The 24,511-nt window shown below is 37.6% G+C and overlaps 1 protein-coding gene across 4 annotated transcripts in view; it reads right to left on the bottom strand.

The window, feature by feature from the left end:
• Window positions 1–1,612: 1,612 nt before the first annotated feature.
• Window positions 1,613–24,511, bottom strand: part of DPYD (dihydropyrimidine dehydrogenase) — a 679,957-nt gene continuing 657,058 nt past the window's right edge. For all 4 annotated transcript variants that reach the window (XM_087960624.1, XM_087960625.1, XM_087960623.1 and 1 more), the window contains 2 exons: window positions 9,445–9,585; window positions 1,613–4,978 (listed from right to left, as the gene is read on the bottom strand). In XM_087960624.1, the coding sequence (XP_087816750.1) occupies window positions 4,808–4,978; window positions 9,445–9,585 (312 nt within the window). In that variant the 3' untranslated portion in view covers window positions 1,613–4,807. The remainder of the gene's footprint in view (window positions 4,979–9,444; window positions 9,586–24,511) is intronic.

Raw genomic sequence — 24,511 nt, 5'->3', positions numbered from 1 at the left:
TTTGGATATATAAATATATGATTGGCCTTTTATTATTATTGAAGGAAGAATAAAGGGGAAAATAATATTATTATAAAATAGCTTTATAATATATAATTATATAATATAATTGTGGTTTAGATTATTGTTGCTTATCCAGTAAATGCATGAAAAAGAAACAGTTTTTAAAAGTATTTACATTCAGCTGGAAAACATACACATCCTCAGAACATTCTTATGGAGGGAATCGGACTTTAAGGTGAAGTTAAATTCATTAAATGTGAATATAGAGCACAAGTCTATGGCAGAACTCTCTCACTGATTTACAATAGAGATAGCTTCTTTTCCATCACAGTCTATGAAAATGATCATAGAAAATATAATTAAAAGACTTCATCCCACGTCATTCAAATGCGATGTGCAAAGACAGAATACAAAGAATAAAGGCTTTATCAGAAATGCTATTGGGTCTTAGACATTTTCAGGAAAACTGAAAATCCCAGTCTTCATACTTTGAGGTCCATGTAAGTTATAGAATATATTTATATAAATAGTGGCAGTTATTTCATCTAGAAGTAACCTCACTTGGACACATTTTTTTTAATGAAGAAGGGAAGACAGTTTTCTTCATTAAATGTTGTGCTTGGGCTAATGGTATTGGTAGCAGTAAGATAAGCTTGCAAGCTGAGCAGTGAAACCAACTATGTTGTGAATCAAATCTGTCCGAGAAAATACTTTTTGACTGTTTTTGACTGTTTTAGTTTACTTACCAGATTAAAGATTACACAGAGGTGGTGTGAATTGAAAGCTAACCATCTCTTTCTCTCACAGGCACAAATATTCTTTTTAAAACTTCTATACATGTTTCTCAACTTTGTTGACTTTAAGATGCTTGGACTTCAACTCCCCAGCTGGGGAATTCTTGGAGTTGAAGTCCAAGTATTTTAAAAGTTAATTATGCTACTAAAACTCTTCTTGTCAAGACCTTTAAAAGGGTAAAATGCTGTATCATAGAGTAACAATTTTTGAACTAAGGTACTTCAAATGGGATAATTTACAAAATCTATTATCTATGAAATGAAATTTGGGGAAGTTGTGGTTGGTTCAGTGCTACTGGCTGCTGCTATGCTCTTGCTTGGTCACATGAGCTTAACATGTCATTTGTTAAACAGTTTAAAACAGTTATTTCTCTGTAATATTTAGTGTTATGTGTTAGGATTTCACCTCATATGAAAAAAATAACAGAAAAAACAAAACAAACAAACAGAAAAAACACTACCACCCTTCCAACCAACCAAGAACAAAATAAAACCAACATAAAAGAAGTTTCAAGTTATTTTAAACAGAAACAGGTCACAAACTTGACTTTGATTAACAACCAACAATTCTTTGCAGCGCTCTGACATGTACAATCCTCTCAAATATATACATAGCAATCTTATTTTTGAGATAATTGAAGAACAATAGATAGTGTAATTGTCACTCTTGGTATGGAAAAATGTGAATATCACCACTACAAAACAATCCAGGACCAATTCTACTTTTCCTGCATAATAATAATGCTTTGAATTGGGTTGTATGTGCACAGCAATTCAAATTTTTAAAAATCCACAGAGCTCTTTTTGATAGTGGGTTAATGAAAAACATTTTCTTTATTATTATGAACCTCATTCTATGCTACAAGCCCAGCTTCATCAATATAAAATGATTGGATTATATATGACTGTTTGATAGCAAGTGATCAAAAAGGAGAGAGCTAATTCTGGAGAACTGGAAGACTATTACATATAACATGCAAATTGGCTTGCTATTTTTTTATATATAAAAAACACACACAAAATGCAGAGGAAAAACACATTTTAAAACAAGTTGTATAATGTTCTTTAATTGTGATTTATTTATAACACAAGCATTATTTAATATGCATAATCAAAGTTTTGCTTTTCAGTTGATAGCAAAGAGCACAGAGAAATGGATACATTATTTGTTATTTTAAATATTGAACAACATATGGTTCTCTTGCAGCTTCTTTGGGATAAAATAGCTAGCAAAGTATTAGTACAACTGAGAATGAGAAATAAGTCGATGGTAACATGCTGTTTCAGAATGGTGGAAAATCCTTATCTTGGTTTTATTGTAAACAAACATGTTCTATTTTTGAATGTTTATTACACAATTTTTTAAAAAAACATTTGGCATTGATATGCTAACAATTATTTACCTTACATTTGGCCATTTAAAATGCTTGCATATAGGAGATGTAGCTAGTGATCTTTACATGAAAAGAAGGTTATTAAAGCACTGATAGGGCTCAGAAAGTTATTAAAGCACTGATAGGGCTTTGACTAAATATGGTTTCAGAATGTTTATACATTTCTGCTATATTTCTTCTTGTGGGAGGACATGTTGTTTTATCCAACATTATATACATGATCTTTGGGTTAGAAGATAGGATTTTTTTTCAAACCCATACTTGCTGTAGTGGAAGTATAGGATGAGAAGAAATCCACTCTGCTAGTGATTTTTCTTTATCTGATGGGTAGCAAGTATTTCAGTTGCTATCCGCTATTGAGGCTTTGTCTACTTCCCATTCCACCTAGGTGTACTCCTATTTTGAGAATGTACAATAAAGGAGAATATGTGTAGTGAGGGGTTGATTCGAGGGGTCCTTGGTGCTCTCTGAGCTGGGTTGTTTTTTTGCAGAGGTTTAATTACTCTAACTAGGTAACATCATCAGTGCTAGTCAGGATACCTAGTCACTACCTTTTTACAATATTGTTATCCGGATGCCTATTTAGGGTAATGAAAAGTCTGCAAGAAAACAAATATGCTCAGAGAGCACCAAAGACACCCCCCCCACCCTAAGAATGCAGAATAACGTGTTTGGTCGTCCCTAAGAAGTGACAGGAGAAGATTGTTAAAGAGAAATCCAACCTAGAACCAAGGAGAAACAGAGTTGTGGGTGTTCCATCAGTGTAGGTTTTCAAGAAGATCCTGGAGAGCTATTTGTCTGGAATGTGTAGGGTCTCCTGCTTGAGCAGAGAGTTGAATTAGAAGACCTCCAACATCTCTTCTCACCCTATTATTCTATGTCTAAGGTGAGGACATCTTTTAAAGGTAAAGGTAAAAGTTCCCCTCACACATACATGCTAGTTGTTTCTGGCTGAAGAGCCAGCGCTGTCCAAAGACATCTCCGTGGTCATGTGGCCGGCATGACGAAATGCCAAAGGTGTACAGAACGCTGTTACCTTCCCACCAAAGTGGTCCCTATTTTTCTACTTGCATTTTTTACGTGCTTTCGAACTGCTAGGTTGGCAGAAGCTGGTACAAGTAACAGGAGCTCACTCCTTTACATGGTGCTAGGGATTCGAACTGCCAAACTTTCTGATCGACAAGCTCAGCGTCTTAGCCACTGAGCCACTGCATCCCAGTAGAACATCTTCTACCCAATAGAACATCTTCCACCGTACCTCATTAATACTAATTCTGATGGGCTGCTTCTTGCTGTGCAGTAAGAGAGTTTGTATGCCAGAATCATGGGGAGGAATGGATCTCATAATAGGAACCAGTAACAGGTTTCTTTAAAAGATCCTACATTGTGCACCGATCAGACATCCTGTGTTGACATCATTTTAAATTATCTATATTTACTGGCCCATCAACTCATTCTTTCTCCAAAGATTTTGTGGAACTTTCATTTAGGCACAGTAAAACCCAGAAGTGAAATGGACTTTGTAGTTGGAAAATATTTAGTAGACACCATTTATTGTCAGATACTCTCTGTGGCAATCAAAAAGATTGTATCGTCTGAGCCTCACCCATCCATCTACGCTGACAGAACTACATTGTTTTATCCAGCACTGTATGAATGGTAGAAAACAAGAAAATTTTGAAGTAATTGCCTTTGGTCCTCTGCTCGTGCCTCAAGAATAATTTTATTTTGCCAACACCATAGTGATGTGACAAAAAATATCCTATATTTATATGTGAAAGATTAGAATTAGTACATAGGGACTGGAAGTTCATTAACAGAACAACAGCAACAAAAATTGTGCTACCAACTGAAAACATCAAATGACAAAAGTGCACTGTATTTGCACATTTGATTTTTAATGCCTAGTCAGAGGTAGCATTTAGGGAGAAGTAGAATTTAGCGAGAACTAGAGTAATAGACCAGCAGATGCTGCCACTATCAAAACTGATTTAATTGTTCAGAAATAGCAGTTTAACCCTCTTTTTATATCTTTCTGTAAAAGCACCCCCCCATGATATACAATGCTTTGTTTGTGTGTTATACAGTTAATTACATCTTCTAAAACCAGTTTTAAAAGGAAATGAAATGCGTAATTACCCAATGTTTCCATGGTAACAAAGTTTGTCCATGTGTTAGGGTTTACATGATTATGAAAAGTTTCTTGATTTTCATTCCATTGTTACAGTGAAGAAAAATTAAAACTCAGATGATCAGAACATGTACAGATTTGTGAAAGCGCGAGAGAAAAAAGTTATGCATCTTATAAAAGGCAAAGCCAAATCACAACCAGCAAACTAACTTATTATCTGTCTGAGGATTAGAAAGGGAAAGAGATGGGAAATAAACTGAAAAATTCAGCCAGTTTTATTTAGCCTCTCATTAGTGGAATTACTTTCCTTTCTTTTCCTTTCTTTTCCTTTCCTTTCCTCCTCCCCTCCCCCTCTTCCTCCCTCCCTCTTCCCCCCTCTTTCCTTCTTTTTGCTAGAATGTACTGGACTTGCTGGTACTAATTAGAAAGCAAATCAATAGAATCAAGCAAATAGAAGTTTCCCTTTAACTGTTGGTCTGATCTGCTCAGCACATGGGGATCACAGCTAAGGGCAAGCCTCTCTTTGCTTCATAAGGTGTTGTCCTGGAAACCATTCGGATGCAGTCAATAATAGGGCAGATACTGAGACACAGAGTGCAGCCTGTACAACTGTCAGTAACAGTGGGCAGGTGGGTTTCTGGATCAAATTGTATAGCCTGGAAAGCAGAAATAAACAGCATTGATGTCACTCACAGAAAAGGTCAAAAACAACCCCATTTTTAGAATCTACATTTCCTGTAGTTGAGGTGCTTGGAGAAATCTTTGTTTGGTACCGCATTGCAGCTACAGTAACAGTTTCGATCGCTAGGAAAATAACATTTTCTAAAAATATGTGAAATATTGAGGTAAATTGGGCTCTGGTAGAAATCTCTTTTCTTCCTTTCGTCCTTATTCTCCTTTTTATGTACTCAGTGGAGTTACAGACAAAATCAAGCTTCAGCACGAGTTGGTCAAGTTTCACAAAAAAATATCTGTGCCTTTGAAAAGTGAATCCTTCACAGCATACTGATGTACTGGCATTAATTTAACACAAATATTTCACACTGGTGGGGATAGTGGGAAAAACCATCCCTCCCTTTTCTTTATTATTGCTGCTGTCATTATTTTATGTATGTGATATATAAAAGCATTTACAACACTTAGTAAGTAAGTAAGTAAGTCAGTCAGTCAGTCAGTCAATAAGAGATGAGTTTTCTTATGAGAGGGATGAGCTGGGCAAATATTTTGCACGTGTTTGAGCAATGTAACAAGAAAGGACTGTGCAAACACATGGGTGCACCAACAGCCTAGAAATGTTTTCTGAGTAGCAATGAACATCTTGAAGAAGACATAGCTCCTAGAAACTACCTGGAAAAGTTTCTGCATTGTTCTTGGCAACATTTCAGAAGTGGTTTGGCATTACCGGTTTCCTAGAGCTGAGAGGGTATGACTGACCCAAGGTTACCTAACTGGCTTTCTGCCTACATGGCTAAAAGTCACATTCTTCTGGTTTCTGCTGCCTTAACCACTATGCTAAACTGCCTAGGCTATAAGATATCCCAGATCTAATACAGCTCTCTGATTTAGGTAACCCTACAAGTTGAAACTGGAGTCAATATTACCAACGATGAATTTTCTTGCATAATGTATATCTTTTCAAAGTGCCTACTGGAACTCTTTGCAAAATAGTTAATGTTCCCCTAAAGCCATGCCATGTCCATTTTTGTGGCCTGCTTCTGTAAATCCAGAGACTATAGTTTACTTTTCAAAAGGGTTATTTACTTCATGTATTTGTGTAGGCCGAGGAAATGGCTTCCCAATGCAGCAGTTTTTATTTTTCTTACGTGGGGTTGGAACAGCTCCAGTGGGCTACTTGCTTAGTTTGCTCCAGATAAAGGTGAGAGGACAAGTAGCTCATAGATCTTCCTTAAAGATGGAAGCACCAATTTAAACGCTTCCTATGGTAGTTTCCTGCTAAACTAACCATGTTATCATGGACCACATACTGACTCCAGAAACCTGCAGGTAAATCCAGAAACAGCACAAACAGTTTGAACAGAAGGCTGGGTATTCAGGCATATCTCTTGTCTCTTTACCATGAGCAGAGAAAAATTAACAAAATACAAAGCAACCTTTAAAGCAGCCCTTTTAATGAAAAATCCTCAAGGCTCACCATTTGTTTGGGCGAAAGATGTAGAAGGTGAATAATCAGAGAGAAGCTACAGTACAAAGAATACAACTTGAAATGGACCAGTGAGTCTTCCCTTGTGGCTAGTAGCCTTAATCAACAAATGATTCTTTTCCAGCAATCCGTGCCCACAGCTCAGGGCCTCGGCTGGAAAATGTAACTAATGGCCACACTTTCATGATAGTCCTATTCCATTGCTAAAAATAAAACAGCACCAGAACATTATTGCTGTTGCAAGCAAAGTAAATTATTTCAGCGCTGTCACTATTACATATTATAGTACACTTTTATTAGGCTATGATATCTTTGATAGCAGCACTCTCCAAGAAAAACTCAATGCGGATGGTTTTTTTTTACTCATTGATTCCCAGAAGGTTTTTTATTTTTTGTTTTGTAAATCTTTTTTTTTTTTAAAGTGTGTCTTTATTTGTATAAATCCTTTCTTGGCAATGAACTGAAGGCTCAAGCAGACTTCAGACTGAACGTGAGAGAATATATGCGTCTGTCATTCGGGGACAATTGTATAGTGTTCTTTTTATATGTCAGTGAATTTTAATATTTCCTGCCTAGGTCTGCCTTGCCTTCTCCCACCTCCCAGCAGGAAGTCAGAACCAATCAGCATGCAGGGTGTGCACCTCCGCACAATGCACAGTTGAGATTTTTTGGGGGAGGGGGATTACATCAACCCATCTGCAGCCTCCGCTTACTCATCAACCCCTTCGCGGCGTAGGTATGTGGTGATGGCTGTGGGTAGTTGCAGGCAACTCTAAACCAGCCCTGTTCTGTTTCATGTCTCTATTCTTCCATAATCTTTGATAATCAAAAAAATGAGTTTTACCAAAAAAAACAAACCAAAAAACCTTGGTTGGTGCTTGTGGATATTGTGTGGAATATTTGCCTTTCAAAGATAACGGACGATTGATACAACGGCAAAAATAATATTGCAGCAATCATGAGGTTGTGCCAGTGCAAACAGAATTGCATTAGGAGGAAGGGAGGAAGGGGGACATCCTTGCTTCCTAGGGAAGTTTCAAGGCAACCTCTGAAAATTGGGCGTTAACTCATATTAAATTTAGAATTAAAACTTGATTGCCCATTATTTTTTTATTTGAGAAATGATTTGTTTGTCTAGTACATTTCTGCTGAATTAATATTTTCTATCTACGATAAAAGAAATGTCTTCTAAGTATTTTGGACACAATTCCTGAGGGTTGGCTCTGGGGCCTTGGGAAGTTGCAGTTCTACACCAGGTTGTCTAGTAAATGCAAGAACATAAACATGAGATGAAATGAGGAGAGGTGGCGAGGACCTGTTCTGTGGCCATTTATTTCTTATTTTCACTAAGCATTCTAGACTGAAATAGATGGCTACCCATCCAAATCTCCCTAATGTGATATATTTCTTAAAATATGCGCACTCCTTGTCAAAGCAGGCAGCCTTTATTAGTTTGGCTCTAGACATGATACACTTTAATCAAGTGGAATAGATCAAAGAGAACAATTTGTTAAATGCACGAAATGTGAATGTGGATTTTCTTTATTAGTTCAGATTGGTGTCTGCACCACTTCTCCCAGCCTTGTTTTTCTCAGCACCATCTTAGTATATTTGCTTAATTTGTAAGGGATCATGAATGTATAACTTATCAAAGCTCATAGTGTGTAGACTCCCAGAGACTTGGCTGTTGCTTGTTGTATCTGAGATGGAGAGGGTGGTGATAGTTGCTTCCTCTGAAACCTACAGTAAAGCGCACGTACTGCTTGAAATACTTGATATTTCATCTCCTTTATTATTTTATGAAGAATCACTTTAAGCTTAGAAAATTTTAGGAATCCAGTAATTCCTATTGAAAAGAACAAGAATGGGAATTACTGAACTCTATCTTGTCAGACTCAATTGTGTCTTCCAGAAATTTTTGTTGTTATAATATGTCAAGGAGGCAGAATACATTTTTTGTGTGGGCAAAACAAACCTTGGAAATTTATTATGTTCAACAACAGCAATATTAAACTGCCTTGTTGAGTGTTTCATTGTTATTTCTGTTTGTCTGTAGATGGTGACCTGATCTCATCCTGTTTAACTCAATAAATAAAATTAACTTCTTGCACTGTTTATTAAATGAAGTCTTTGTGTTATTTATTAGGTTTCTAACGTATTTTATTTCCACACCATTGCTTTTGAGCTTCTTGGTATGTTCATTGGAAATTTTAGTTACTACTGTTGAATCCCATATTAAATTATAACTTTGAATCTAACATTGGATTCTTTTGTATTAAGTTAATTCTTGTTCATCTATATGTTTGCATTTCTGTATGGGTCTCTAAATTGTTTGTGCACGTATATGCTGTGTGCAAATTATACGTTACATAATGAATCAGTATATTATATATTAAACTGGAGTTATCTTATCATCAGTTAGGAGTTAAAGAGATTTCTTAGATCCCAATACCAGATCACTACAAAAATGGATATAGCTTCCTGCTCTACTATATATTTGGATGTGGTCACTGAAAGAATTAAATCTAGTTGAGTTTTATGTATTTAAATAGATTCTGTAGTGTGCACCTGCCGAAATATTTTTTTTTTCCTCCAACATGATCTGGAAGCATTTTGTCTTCTATAGCATTCTGCAGCATGTAATGCTGGGAAAAACATGGCGGCTTAGCAATAGATGATATGCAGAGAGAAAACTGAAGGGGGAGAGGGGGGGAAGGGAGGGAGGGAGAGAGAGAACTGTGTATCTCAAGACTCTAAGAAACCTGCTTTATTGACAATCTCTGCGAATAGATCAGACATGGTTCCTGCAGTCTATAGCTGGGAGTGTGCCAATGTTAATTTCCAGTATCTTGTAAATCTACTTTTCCCATCTGCCCGTCAAGAGACGGTGGAATCCTTCTGCCTCAGCAGCAGAAAGACAACTCACAGTGCCTTTTTTGCTAATTACAGCTGTGTTCTTACCTGGTAGCCAGAATCATTACAGGTCATGTAGCATTTGCCACAGTTGATACACATTTCCTCATCAATCAGAGCCACAACTTGTTCGGTACTACTGAGCTCTCCATATGTTCCAATATACTGCAGTGCTTTTCCAATTACATCCTAGGGGGAGGGGAGAGGAGAAGGAGAGAGGAAGCAAAAGAAGAAAAAAAGAGAGAGAGGAAAACATTACTGAAATATCCAAGGTTGTTTCATGCCAAAGAGGAGCCCTTGAGAGCATGGTTGCTTGGGATGTTTTTTTTCCAGTGCTATGGCAATGCTAGGAATGAGGACACGTCAATCAAAAACATTTCATACCCAGGGCCATGCACACTATGGCTCGTAGGTATTGATATATAAGCAATAGAGCTGCTAAAAACAAACAAACAAACAAACCCAACAACCAAGCCACGCATCAAAAAAGAATCAAATATGTGCGCATACACTAATTATTCTCAGTGACTGTTGTTTGGTGCAACAGGAAGAAAAAAAAATGGGAAAGAAGAAGAAGAAGAGATGTGTTGTGACACACACACTCAATGCGCCTATCCACGGCTACTGTTCATTAGCACACCTCTGAGAATTCATTACGAGACAAGGAAAAGGCTGAATTAAACAACAGGGAACAAAAATGCAGCCATTGGAAAGAATATGCAAATGGCTTGATAAACTAACACATATTATTGCTATCATCATTTGTTTTGTTTTTTTAAAGCGGTTGACCCATTTGTGTGGTTCCTGTTTCAAGAGAACAGGCTGCACTTTAGAGCTGGAAAGATTATTTACTGATTGTAGAACAGGTTCAAGAATCTGCTTAGGAGAAATGTTGTTGGTTTTTTTTTTTTTTGAAAGAGGTTATCCATTAGTTCTTAAAGGATAAATCTTTAAAAGATTGGGATAATTAGTCGGTCACCAACTTGCTCAAGTAGAGTGGCATATGCCTTATTTTTCACAAGTAATCAGACATAACGAGGCTGTGTTAGGGAAAGGGATGTAGATAAGGGTTACAGCACATGTTTGTTTGGAGAAGGTCTTTGAGTTCAACACCCCATAGGATTATACTTGCCACTTTCTGAAACAAAAGAAGAAACACTAGAGTCCTTTGAAAAAGCAAGAGAGGGCTTTCTTTTTGGACATCCATTGCATGCCAATTTCCCCCCGATTTTTGTAATTCCAACCTCATGTTCAAATGCCTGTTTTAGATAGGAAGTTCAGAGATAGGAAGAAAGAATTTGAATTTGAATTTGAATATCTATCAATGTCACTATCAGGATTGAGATTCTACCTATACTAAATTCAGATTGAGTCTTATATAGAGAAATCCATTGAAGATCATGCTAACAATGTTTTGTCCCCTGGATTTCAGTGAATTTACTCCTGTAAATTTAGATTCAAATCCTTGAAATCAATGCCTCCCTTTGATACCATGTTATTATTATGCGTAATATTTTGCAGATTCTCCATCGTTGCTTCCACAAAGTTATTCTTTTCTCCAATTAGTTTGGGCTCCTACTCTAAATTTGAAATCCTATGGGAAAAATATAATTCAGCATAAAATGAATTGGGCCATTCCATTTTGGATACTTTAATCATAACGTTTTTCATATAGCGTATCATAAGTTGGAAGAGTATTTTGAAAACATTTACTATCTAGATGATGGTGTCTCAAACAAAACAAGCATGCACAAAAACATTTTAACACATTATAGCTTTGTATTATTGTATATCTACAGCCTGGAAATAAAACCCCATAATTAACTGAATCTCAGTTAGATCGGTAGAGCACTGTAGCTTAAAGAAACATGGAACCTGACATTTTACAATAGACTAAATTGACTTGAAAACTGGGATTGAGTGGAGAAATGGATTCCAGTTTAGAATGCGCTGATATTTTATCTTAGCCTAACCTAGGGTTTTTCAGATGTTTTAGTCAGAAATTCCTACTACCCTTTGCTATTAGTATTATGTTGGGTGGAGCTGATGGACACTGAAGTCCTAAACAATGTAGTCTGGTCAGGAGGCACCAGGCTACATTAATTTGTTGTGTAATTTGGTCTGCTGCAGTAGTTGTTGCCACCTGCCATCTTTGTTGGATGGCATCATTGTTGAACAAGAGGTATATAACTTTTATTCCATGCATTATTTATTCCCACAATTTCTGACACTTTATTTAATGCTTACAGGTCTACAGCTTTGTTTGGCTTTAAAGGGTTTGATGAGATTTTCTTTGTATGGAAAGTATCAGGTAAACAAGTTATGTAGCTGTAATAACAACAAAAGGAACAGAAAATGCTTTGTAGGTGCACTCTTTTATGGCCTTCTAATCCTCCTCAGAGCATTCCCCTTGGATTAGTAAAGAAACTCTAGGAATAAAATAGCATATGCATTGAGATTAATTTGTTGCATCTCTTTTTCTTGCTTTCTTTCTCTCTCCTAAATATCTCTTTTTGAGTGTCGGTTAAAAAGGCAGATATTGTAAAATGGCACTGTGGAACTTCATGTTTGCCTTATCTTGTTTTCTTCTGGATTACAGTGGTTGAATTTACAAGCACAAATGATATTTTTCCTAATTGCAACTCACTATGAGGGTAATCCAGTTCTGCTGATAGTCAAGCTGTGTTCTTTCTGACTGGTGCATTAAGTTCAATAATGAGAATTCCACCGGCCAAATCTTGCCCTTAATTAGACCTCTGTTATGCTGTTGCTTCCTAATTCTGCCCTTGGTGACATCTGTGTGGCTCAGCTTTTGTCAGTAGGGTTACCAGGTGTGTGAACAAAACCAAAGCCAGTTGATATTTTTGATGGTAATGATTTAATTCCATAATCAAAACAGTTCAGCTGCTGGGAAAACAGAAGCAGAACAGAAAATAGAACTCAAATAGATTTTTAATTTGTCAGTTGTCTACAGATTGGGGTGGTGTTTTTATGGTGATTAAGAAGTAGATTCAAATCATGGAATGAAATCATTTCATCTCAGCCATTATTGTCATACTGAACACAGTCCAATCCTCAAGCTGAAGACAAACTATATATAAAGATAAACAGGACTCTTTCCAAAAATGGCAGTTCCATAACAACTCTCTCTTAGAACTCAACATTAAAATTGCACATTTCACAAGAAAGTAAACTGTACACAAAAAGTGCACAATAAAACTGCACTACACGTTTTCACCAATGGCATTCTACATTGGTGATATATCAGGATAAAGGACCCTAGGAACCATCTCGCCTCAATGGGATTGGCCTAATCCGCTCATTACTGCAGAAAGGGCATGATGTGCATTCCAAGGAATTCCAGCTGGCTCCCACCCTCTGGACCATTGTGTCCCTCAAATTAAGATCCACTCCAATCCTCTTGGCCTTTCATAAGAGCCTCAAAATCTGGCCTTGTCAAGTGGCCTGATGCCCTAATTGGGATTCCGTGTTGGAGATGGTGAGTAGATTAATTAGAATCCACCCCAAGCATTCTGGTTTTAACTTATTTAATTTCTTTTTTTTTTATTTTTAATGTTTGTATTTCTGTTTCTAGTGTTTGTATGCCACCCAGGGTATCATGCCCCTGATGGACACTGACTTTGAGGGAGAGGAGGAACAAACAACAGGGAGTGGAAGTATGGCTCTGGAGGTTGTGGAGGAGGCTGGGGAAGGGCAGAGGCTGGCTGAGCAGTCAGAGGAGGACCCAGGCCCACCCCCTCTTCATCCTAGGGCACGCAGGGAGGAGAGGATAAGGGAGAGACATGGTCTACTCAGGAGGAGAGGGCCTTGATCCTCTTCATGGGCTGCAGCTGTGACAACTGAATAAGAGGTCGGACATGCGTACAAGCGAACGCTGGAAACAAAGCATGGAAATATCGCTAGTTTATGGTTCCTCTCTGAGTTTGGCATCCTTCCCAGTGTGTGTTCTGTTATCTGCGGACATCCTTCAGCCCTTATGTTGCCTGGGTTGTGTTGCTTTTTTCCTCCTTCTTGTAACTGTGGAGATCTCCCCTTCTTGTGGGAGATTTTTTTTTCTTCCGTCAAGGATATTTGGAGCTTGGAAGCAAAGTGAATGAATAAAAGGGGCTTCACCGGGTTTTTGTATTTTAACAAATTTTATTCAGTTTTTCACATTAAAAACAAAAATCTCTTTTTAGTGGACAACTTATTTCTGGGTCATCACCTTTACATACAAATATGACAGCAATTATACATTCATATATCAGGCATGATATTCCCCTCTGAAAAAAATTGGGGCCGGCCAAAAGAGACCCCCCACCGCCCGCCACTCGCACTGCCCGCCACCTGCCTGCCCGCCCGGGCTCAGCTCGCGCCGCCCGCCGCTTGCGCTGCCCGCCGCCCCCACCCACCCAGGCTCAGCTCGCGCCACCCGCCGCCCGCCCGCCCGGGCTCCGCTCGCGCCGCCCGCCGCTGCCGCCGCGCCGCCGCCGCCTGCCCGGGCTCAGCTCGCGCCGCCCGCTGCCGCCCGCCCGCCCGCAAAAATCGGAATTCGATTTTAATCGAATAATATCATGTCTGTATATGCATACTTATTACCTTTTCCATTCCAAATTTTCAGTAAGGAGAAAAACAAACACATTAATTCTAGCCTCTTTCATTAATCTCAGTCGAAACATCTTTTTCTTTCATTTCAATTATTTCAAATATAATAAAAATAAAGATAAACAATATGTGTTTGCCTACTAATAATAATAATAATAATAATAATAATAATAATAATAATAATAATAATAATAAAAGTTACCAATGTCTCTCCTTGCTTTAAATAGTCTATGTTAACTTATTAATTTAATTGGTTTTGTAGTCTGTCATATTCCCTTTCCATTACACATTCTTTTTATAAATTCTAGATTAATACAAATTTTAACACTTAAAAAAAAAACACAAGTATAGGTTTCCCCCCTTTTACTGCTTTGAGTGACACCTCAATGATTAAAATATACCTTTATTCCCTCATCTTGATCACCCAATAAAACATTATTTTTAAGAAGTTACAATAATAATCATTATATCTTTTCATTTGGATTCCGCAGCATATTTTCCCCCCTTGATTTTTAATAAGAGTTATCAGTATCTATATTACCCTATTTTCTAAATATTTTTAATTGCAGAAATATTCTTATTACCCCTTGTCACCCTGCAGAATCCCCTTTTTAATTCATCAACCATTATCTCTGAAAAAAACAATTTCTTTTCAACATTTTACTATTTCTGTATTTCTTTATTTCATGCACCTGTTTCTTACTGTTTCTCCTCCCCCTCTTTTCCCTATATCTTTTCTCATTCCAATTTATATCCCTCTTTTTCTTAATATCTTCCTTTCCCCTTTTCTGCTGGGTCTTTCTGCCTTTCCCAACTTCAAAGGTATTCCCTTTGATTGCCTTCTTAAATTTCAACTTTTTAACTTTCCTTCTTTCCCCACTTCTTTGTAGTGTTCTTTGTGTTAATTGTCTATTTAAAATGTCTTCTCCTTGAATCGACTCCTCCTCCTCTGAAGCTCTTTCTTCTTGTTCTTCAATCGCCATTTCCATTTTTTCTAACACAGAGCAAAGTGATTCACCTCTTTCCTGTAGTAATTCTCTCATATTTTTAAGTTCCATTTTTAATTCCCGAAGAGATATCATCATTACACACTCTTATATTTTATGATCATTAAAGTCCACAAAAAACAAACAAACCACTTTTACTTTCCTTCTTTCTTCTTTCAATTTTCTAAAGTTCTCAGTTATTCCAGCCCAGGGTCTATACCAAAAACATCAATCAATCCCACAGTCAGTCTTTCCTTGCTTTTTTCTTTATTCTGGTTCTGCTTTCACTTTCTAAGATTCTTACTTTGTTTCAATATTTCTTTAATGTTATATCCACAGAAGTTCATTCAGAAACAGGATGCTTTCCCTTTTGTTTGAGCTCAAGTTTTTGTCAAAAGGTGGCACTCTCCATTATACAAAGTCTTCATCTTTTCCCCCTATTTTTTTATTTAGGGTTTTTCGAACCTCAATATTCCAGCACAGTCCAGTCTCCAATTTGTAAACTTTATTATAAGTTAGGCAGCATAGATTGTGGCCAGGAGGGCCTTTGTGCAACTGCGGGTTGTGCACCAGCTACACCCTTTTCTGGACCAATGGTCCCTACTCACAGTCACTCATGCCCTAGTCACTTCCCGTCTTAATTATTGCAATGTGCTCTACATGGGGCTCCAGTTGGTACAAAATGCAATGGCCCGCATGGTTTTGTGCAGACCCGGTATGCACATGTGTCACCTCTCCTGCAGGAGCTGCATTGGTTGACGATTTGCTTCCGGGTGTTATTCAAGGTGCTAGTTGTCACCTTTAAAGCTCTTCATGACTTGAGACCAGGTTATCTGAGGGAACGTCTCTTGCCAGTCACATCTACCCAACTCATTAGAGCGGGGAGGCAGGGAATGTTGAGGGAGAATGTTTTAGGGAGATACACTTGGTGGGACCCAGAAGAAGGGTCTTCTCCGTGGTGGCTCCCACTCTCTGGAATATCATTCCCCCAGAGATTAGAATGGCCCCCACTCTAGCACTCTTTTGGAGGGCACTGAAGACCTGGTTTTGCTAGCGGGCCTGGGGAACCCAGAATGGGATGGAGCCCATCAAATGGCTAGTATGATCTGCTGTCATCAGGGCGGGGGTTGGGTGGGAGTTGGGGGGTGATTTTTTTACTTTTTTATTTTTTCCAGATTTTGTTCTATAGTACTTTATTATTTTTGTTAGTTTTTATTGTTTTTTATTTTTATTTTATTTTTTGTTTTAAATATGGTTTTACATTTGGTAAACTGCCTCGAGTCGCCATTGGTGAATAGGCGGCAATATAAATTAAATGAATATTAAATAAACAAACAAACAACAAATCAATCAATATAATAAGGAAGTGCTTGTTAAAGTTTACTACATCTTGGAGAGGAGAATAGGAAGGGAAATGACAACAGGCTGATCTGATTGATCTGAACTCAAATTTCTCAGGTACATAAATTATCAGAAAGGTAATCCAATTCTACCATATTTGCTGGAAAATTTCAAGTTTTCTATTTGAAGCATAGTCCTGAACTGATGGAAATGTTTAATTGGAACTCTGGAAAGCAACAGCAATAGCACTTAGACTTATATACCGCTTTACAGTGCTTTACAGCCCTCTCTAAATAATTTACAGAGTCAGCCGATGATTCCGCTCAATATTTTAAGGCAATAAAAATGGGCCTTACCTGTGTTGTTTCCCAGTCTTGTCTCATAATCCAAGAATTCCCATGTTAACAGGATGAGCTAAGAATATAGATTTAATTTGAACAAAGTGGTATAACAAGATCTACTTGAAAAATTTCTGGCAAGTTTTACTACCCATTTTTCAGAGCTGTTCCCAAATTCTTCCTCTACAGAGGATATTACCCTGCAGTACACCAAAGTCCTTTAAAAGTGAAAAAAAGAGAAAAAAGAGAGAAAGGAATTGTTCTATTGGTTTTATTGGTTGAAAATGGGTGAGGATAAGGGGACGGGGTGGGGGTTAATAATTTAAGCTTATGTAGATTTATATCACATGCCAGTTGTAGATCTTGCCAATCTACGCCTTGCAGGCCTCCAAGAAAATGTATTGTGAATTAACAGTGAACCAGATGTTTGGCTTGAAAGATATCAGTGTTGAAACAGGGAGAGGAAAAAAGAGATGTTCATCATAATATCAAAGTGGGAGGAGGAGAACTTACAGGATGAGCGATGATACTTGCTTTTGTTCTTTCAACTTCCACAGCTTACGACTGCAGCCAAATTAACTAGCAACATCATTTAGCATCATTCCAGGAATATTTTTGTGAGTAAAATACCACTCCTATTGGGATTTCTCCCCCCACCAACAAATGGCTCTAGAAGATTATCCTCCCCCAATGTCTTTTTTTTTTAAATTTCACCTCACAATTGCCAAAATGACGCACAGACTTCTGCATAGTGCAAGAGATAACGTAACCAAATGCTGCAGGAAATCTCACATCCCAGAGGTCTATTATACATCTTAGAAAATATGAAATTTACCAACAACCCAAGAAGGATGCTATGAGGATTCCACAAGCGAAAAAGTCTAAAGGAAATAGGTGAAGTAGCCCCAAGATATTAACTTTTAAATGCGGAGTTAAAATTCAATTCCCAGACAAGACCCCCTCCCTCATTCCCCCATTATTCTGATGTGGTTTACTAGCAAGGTTATTGTCTTGTTTTGTAACATTGTCAAATACTGTGAACCCAGGAGACCAGAGCATAAATTAAGAGGAGTCCTTTTATCCAAGCTACAACAGGATCCTTGTATTATATCTCCCGAAAGACATACTCAAAGGGAGCACACGTGTGCCTGAAAAGTCGTATTGTTCATTTTAAAATGAAAAGAGCTATTTTGGTGTGCAGCACAATATCTGGGAAAATGAAAGATTTGCAGATTAGATATGTCAGGCAGTTATTAATCAACAGCAATACAGAAATGGGGGAAGGCAAATTAGAAAAAAAGAGGGGAGGGGATAAATGCCTAACTGTAAGAAAGATGGATGGCACCTAAGTTACCACAGAAGAGGAAAAAGGAGGCCTGGTTTTCCTGAAGAATAATACACTTTGTGAAAAAGCCAAATAGATTCTGACACATTTGAGAACACGGAGATGCATTAAAGCCATACAATGAAGTCAAATAATAAAATAAAAAAGTTCTTTTTTAATGCACTCATCTATCTGGAAAGCACCATGTTGGAAAGGATGGTATAATGAGAAAGAAGAAGAAGGTAAAGGGAAAAAAAACAAGTACAAAAGTCATTTCATAGGAAAAATACAAAGCAATAAAACATCTATAATGCTAACTTGATAAAGTAATGCACGTCATGCTTAGAAAACCATAAAACATGACAATTAATGCAAAAATAATCTGTGAAAATTGCATTGAAACAAAATGACAGAATCCAAAATCTCTCTCTCTCCCTCTCTCCCTCCTTCCCTCTCTCTATCTTCCCCCTCCAGTAATGGAACTCAATTTAAGAAGATCAATATGGAAGCCAGTGGAGTCTTCCTTTTGTGTATCAGGATTCTAACTCCTAAATTCAACGTATCCAAAGTTGGATTGAACTGTATATGCAGTGTATTCAATAGAATTACTTTTAATGAAGAGTATATATGAGACCATGAAAATACCCATTCTAAAGTGGAATCACATATTATCACTGTCAGCATCATCATCTAGATTTAATGTGGTTTTTCACTTTGGTGGAGGCTAGGCAGTTGACAGAATATAATAAATACTTAAGGTTTTAATTATTAGTTAAAATGATTAAAAATATAAACAAAACCAAACAAGATACCCAAGATTAAAAATAGCCAATAAAACAAAGCATGACAAGAACCTCCTTTCCACTTTCCCCAACATAGGTCTGGAACTCAATCCAGATTTTAAGAAGGTTGGGGATACATAGGAGATACACCATCCATATCTCTGGAGGGATGCTTTTCCAGAAAGTGCAGCTGTGACTGATTCTGAGAAGAATGAGACACAAACAGAGATGGAAAGAGATAATGTCCGAGATAGAAAAAAACAGGGAGAAGTAGAATACTTTAAATTATACTATGTGAGTATTATTATGTTAGGTGACGATGATGTGTTCTAGTCCAAAGGAAGACAAATACTAGCCTTATGGGTCTACTTGTTTGTTTATGAGAAAATAAGTTTTAGCCACGAGAGATAGTAGCAAAGAAAGACTAGAATCAATTGTCTACAGCAGTGGTCCCCAACCTTTTTTATGCCGCGGCCCAGTACCGGCATCAGCTGGGCACCGCGGCCCGGTACCGGCATCAGCTGGGCGCCGCCATCTTATTTTGATGAAAAAGTGCTTCCGGTGAGCTCACCGGAAGCACTTTTTCATCAAAACAAGATGGCGGCGCCGGCACTTCCAGTGAGCTTTTCTGGGTAGAAATGGCTTTCTACCGGAAAAGCTCACCGACTAGGCGCCGCCATCTTGTTTTAATGAAAAAGTGCTTCCGGTGAGCTTTCTACCGGAAAAGCTCACCGGAAACACTTTTTCATTAAAACAAGATGGCGGCGCCCAGCAAACCAGCGGCCCGGTAGGATTTGTTCCACGGACCGGTATCGGTCCGCGGACTGGTGGTTGGGGACCCCTGGTCTACAGCACCTATGAACAACTAGGAACCCATAAACCTTGTTTGTCTTGATCTACATTCTGCTTGCTCCCTGCTCTAATTCAACGAGGAAGAAAATATGTGATAGCTAATGGAACAACTGACTAAATGTTTTATCCCACCAATCCCTTCCAAAATTCTCAGCTGCTTTATGCAAGCAAGAACCTGATCACGTGCCTTGACATTCCGTTGGGTAAAACTTTGCATTCATTTCAGAGCCTGCAGATATTCTTTCCTTTCTGATAAGTAACTCACGTTTACTGCTGCCAATGTCCAAGTTGACCAAAAGTTTTAAACATTTCTCCTCTTTCTTTTTGTGTGATCCAACTATGGAATTTCTAAAATTCATTTCGCACAGAAGTCACACACAATATTCAAAGTGAGGGGTCCTTGGTGTTTTTCTAAGCTTGGTTATTTTCTTGCAGACATTTCATTACCCAAACTAAGAACATCATCAGTCCTAGTAAGAAGGGGGTGGGGGTTGCTCTCAGTTTATATTCTAGTGTCATTCCCTGTCTGTGTTGGTGGGGGTACTGTTGGAGGTTGCCTGGTTGGACTGTTTACTGTTAGCTTGTTTGGCAGTTCCTTGATAGGGTTATTGTTTACTTGACTGTTAGTCTAATGTTAATCTTGGTATTAATCTATGCTCACCTGGGGATTGAATGCTTATGGGGAGGTGTTTTGGTCTTTTTGGTTTCCCTTTTGGATTGTTGATTGTCTCTTTTACACAGTATGTAGATGTTGTTTATGACTAGCGGTCTATTGATGACTAATTTGTCAGAGTGTCGGGCTTCTAGAAATAACCTAGTGTTTTTTGTTTTTTGTTTAGAATAGAATTATTTATTGGCCAAATGTGATCGGACACACAAGGAATTTGTCTTGGTGCATATGCTCTCAGTGTAAAAAGAAAAGATACATTAGTCAAGAGTCAAGAATCATAAGGTACTTAATAATAGCCATAGGGTACAATAAGCAATCAAATCATACTAGGAAACAGTCAATATAAATCGTAAGGATACAAGCGACAAAGTTACAGTAATACAGTCACAAGTGGGAAGAGATGGGAGAAAGGAAGGATGGGAAGATTAATAGTAATAGTAATGCAGACTTACTAAATAGTTTGACAGTGTTGAGGGAATTATTGGTTTAGCAGAGTGATGACATTTGGGGAAAAACTGTTCTTGTGTCTAGTTGTTCTGGTGTTTCTTTAATTCAAAATAGTTTGTGTAAAACTAAATGTAACTTTTTATGATTATCCATGAGAACATTTCTTTTCATATCCTAAAATGAATTCAATTTGGACAAAGATTAAAAAAAAAAGGATGCAGAGGTGAAACAAAGTTGGGACTGAAGCAACTGTAGGAATGGACTGACCTAGATTTAAAAGGGCACATAATACTGTGCTACTAAAATGAACAGAGTTGGGCCATATGATTCACCAATGAGAAGGTCATCTTTACAGAGAGTCTGGCAGATGAAAGGAATCAATGAACATTTTGGTGGATGGAATGACAACATTATTAAACTGGCAAAGCAAGTTATACCGATCCTCAAGAGGATTAAATGAAGTTATAAGACAAACAGCTTGGAAAACACAGAAAGGGGTGTGCAAAGAAATAAATAACTCTTATGAGGGAATGGAGAAGAAAAATACAAATAGGAGCTTATGAAACTAAGAAAACCAAAGTACACTCTAGATGTCATGAGAAATCAGATAATAAGGTAATAATATGAAGCGTGGTGACAAAGAACACTCCAGTGGAGAGTTTAATGTTGGCTAAGTGTTTATTGTTCACCAGTCGGGAATATAGGAAAAAGTGAAAAAGCACTTGCAGCTGTTTAAGGAGAATGTTCTAATGTTTGTCACCCTTCAGCAACTTCCCAGTAATTCTGAGGTGCATATTCAGGAGAAACAACATATGGACAAAAACCTGACATCATTCCATTACTCAGAATTATTTGGTGATAGTACAAAGAAAAGGGGAAAAAAGGCTTGAGTTGATTACTGGAAATATTACTTGCCTGAAACACAAATTAATCTTGTTCACATCTGAAAAGAATGTGGGTTTCTATTGGTGTTTTGAAGTCTCACTGAATATGTGGCCATGTCTGAAGGCAGGCCAGGATCAAGTTTGGAGCCCCTTCAGTATGAGAGAGCACTGCAGGGGTGTATTTTTTTTCCAGAACACAGTGATAGTGGACCTGGCACATCTTCCTCCCTCCCTTCCTCCCTCCCTCCTTTCCTCCCTGTACACACATTGTAACATAGAATTACAGAAGAGGTGACAGAAAGACCATATGATCTTGGCAACTAATTGTAGAGCAACTGCAGACTGTATCGGTCCATTTGTCTACCTATCTCGGGGGAGGAGAGAGGGAGGAAGGGAGGGAGAAAGATGTGCAGTATAAAAGCCTGACTACCGGTCCCTTGGCAGTAGTAGAAACCCCTCCCTTCGGCAATCTTCCTTTGGCAAGATGCTTTAGTCCATCCCATAAGTCAATCTTAACAGTGAATCTGATCTTGATCCCTTTTAGTCACATTCAATCCTTCTATCAGTTTCCTAATGTCAATAGAAACCTGTCCAGCTTGATTTTGCTTGCTTATCTAGGTAGCTTGTAACTTCGACTAGCTCCATTTCATATCTGAAAACTGATAATCCTCCACTTATGAAAGAGATTGCATTTGGCAGAACAACAGCCATGATGGCCCCAAAGAATGATATTAAAGGCAATGGAGAAAAGTAGTTTATTTAAGAGAAAATAAAATCAAGAGGATATTTTGGAATGTTTGTAACTTATTCCATGAGTCAAGCAATCTGCACATTGACAGAATGTAGTAGGTGAGTATGAATCCGTTGTACAAATTTTCCATGTATTTGCCCAGAAAATAGAATACAAAGTGAAACAAAATTCATTCTTAAAAGGTACAGTATGTTCAGTAAAATGTTTTTTCTAAACATGCATTCTCTTCAATGCACTTGAAACAAGTATTTTTTTTCCTTTTTTCCTTTTTTCCATACTATGGCCAGCTGACACGTGCAGCTTATTTTGGGAGGCAATGAAATTTGTAAACCTTGACTTCCTCAAGCATTTCTAACAGATATACAGCTCCTAACAATAACAATAAATAATATTGCACAAACTGAGTACAAAAATGGCACGACAAAATGGAACAAGAGTGCATTGGAATATCTGCAAGAAATACCATTTGCTTGCAAGCAAGAACGGGTGGGACCACAATATAGACAAAGTAGAAGAAAATGAAGAAGTTAAAGTGCTCTGGGACTTTAGAATACAAACAGACAAGCACCTGCCACCTAACACCCAAGACTTAACAATTATTGATAAGAAAGGCAAAGAAGTCTGGAAAGTGAATATTTTCAGGCAATAGACTAGAAGAGAAAGAACTGGAGAAAAAAAAAATCACAGAATGAAAAGAAGTAGAACAACTGTGGCAAAAGAAAACAAAGATGGTACCAATAATAATAGGTGACTTGGGTGCAATGCCAAAACATCTGGAGCACCATGTGAACACCATCAGCATTGACAAAATCACCACCCGTCAATTGCAAAAGGCAGTTTTACTTGGAACAGCTTACATCCAGTGATGGTACTTTTAACATCATCAAATAATATCTGCCTACCCCAGATTCTTGGAAAGGACTTGATAAGTGGCTAAAAATATAGTTTAGACATCTGGCACTCTGAATAACCAACAAAAACATAATAATTGTAAACATTTTCTTTGCAGTCCATTATATTAGAAACAATTTTGAGCTGGTATTTTTAAGTAGAATTCTCCAGTATTATTCATGTAGATTCTTTGCAACTGAAGGCAGTTTATTTAATGTATTTATTGCATTTATAAATTTCTCTCCTACCTATCAGGTGCCTAGGGCTATGTACAATAAAAACAATTAAAACTCACCATAAACCCAAGAAGCAAGGGAGCCAAAATCATTTAATATGCTTTCGAAACAATGTTAAATTAAGATAGTTTTGCTTCTTCACAAAAGAATATTGAAAAGTGAGTTTGGATTGACTTCATTTTTGGCCTGGGGGGAGCACTACAATCAGGATGCTGCTAATAAAAAGGCCCTGTTTTAAATAGCCATTAATCTAGCTCTCTAGGCGTTGGGGCACAAGTAGAACTATGGCTCAAAGAGGTGGGGGGAATTTCACTGGGCAATATATAAGATATGCATTAAAAAAGTCTTCTCTTTTGACTCCAAGGCTCAGTTCAACATATTTTTGAAATTATTTGTAGCGCACCATGACCTAAAGTTCTTAGAATGATTACAAAGGGAACAGAAAATAAAGCAGCCGAGTACAGCAATGCCTTTAATACATTCTTATAGTTTCTAATGGTTCTAGGTGTGGCATTACACACAACTCTATGGTGATTCCATCTTTGGAGAACTGGTCACTAAGATGGCAAAACAATACTGATATAGAAGGATTTGTTCCTTTTTTTAATCCTGAAGCACTATAATCAGCATGTGTGTAATTTTGATCGTCTCACTTGCAAAATAATATTAAAGAGCTGGAAGGGCAACCAAGATGATTCATGGGCTAAAGACACTGCTCTATAAGAAACATTATCATGTCCGGGATTTTTTTTAGCCTGAAGTAAAGATCATATTGGTATATCAAAAGTATATAACTGGAAAAATGTGTACAACTGAAGGAATCTAAAATGGCAAGTAAAATGGTGTAAACAATTGCAAAATATACTATACATACATTGGGAAAAATTACAGTAAACAGATGACTTTCATGGATTTGGGTATAATCATGTTTAGAAAACATTTGTTAAGAACAGAAAAAAAGGACTGTGGAAAGAATGCTGTCCTGCCCATTATGATATATGGAAGTAA

The sequence above is a fragment of the Notechis scutatus genome, chromosome 3 (assembly GCF_049901735.1).
Source record: "Notechis scutatus isolate UNSWTSFEM ecotype Mainland chromosome 3, rNotScu1.2, whole genome shotgun sequence".
Classification (NCBI taxonomy): Eukaryota; Metazoa; Chordata; class Lepidosauria; order Squamata; family Elapidae; genus Notechis; species Notechis scutatus.
The sequence above is the reverse complement of the archived record's forward strand: the minus strand, read 5'-3'. Positions and strand labels throughout refer to the sequence as shown.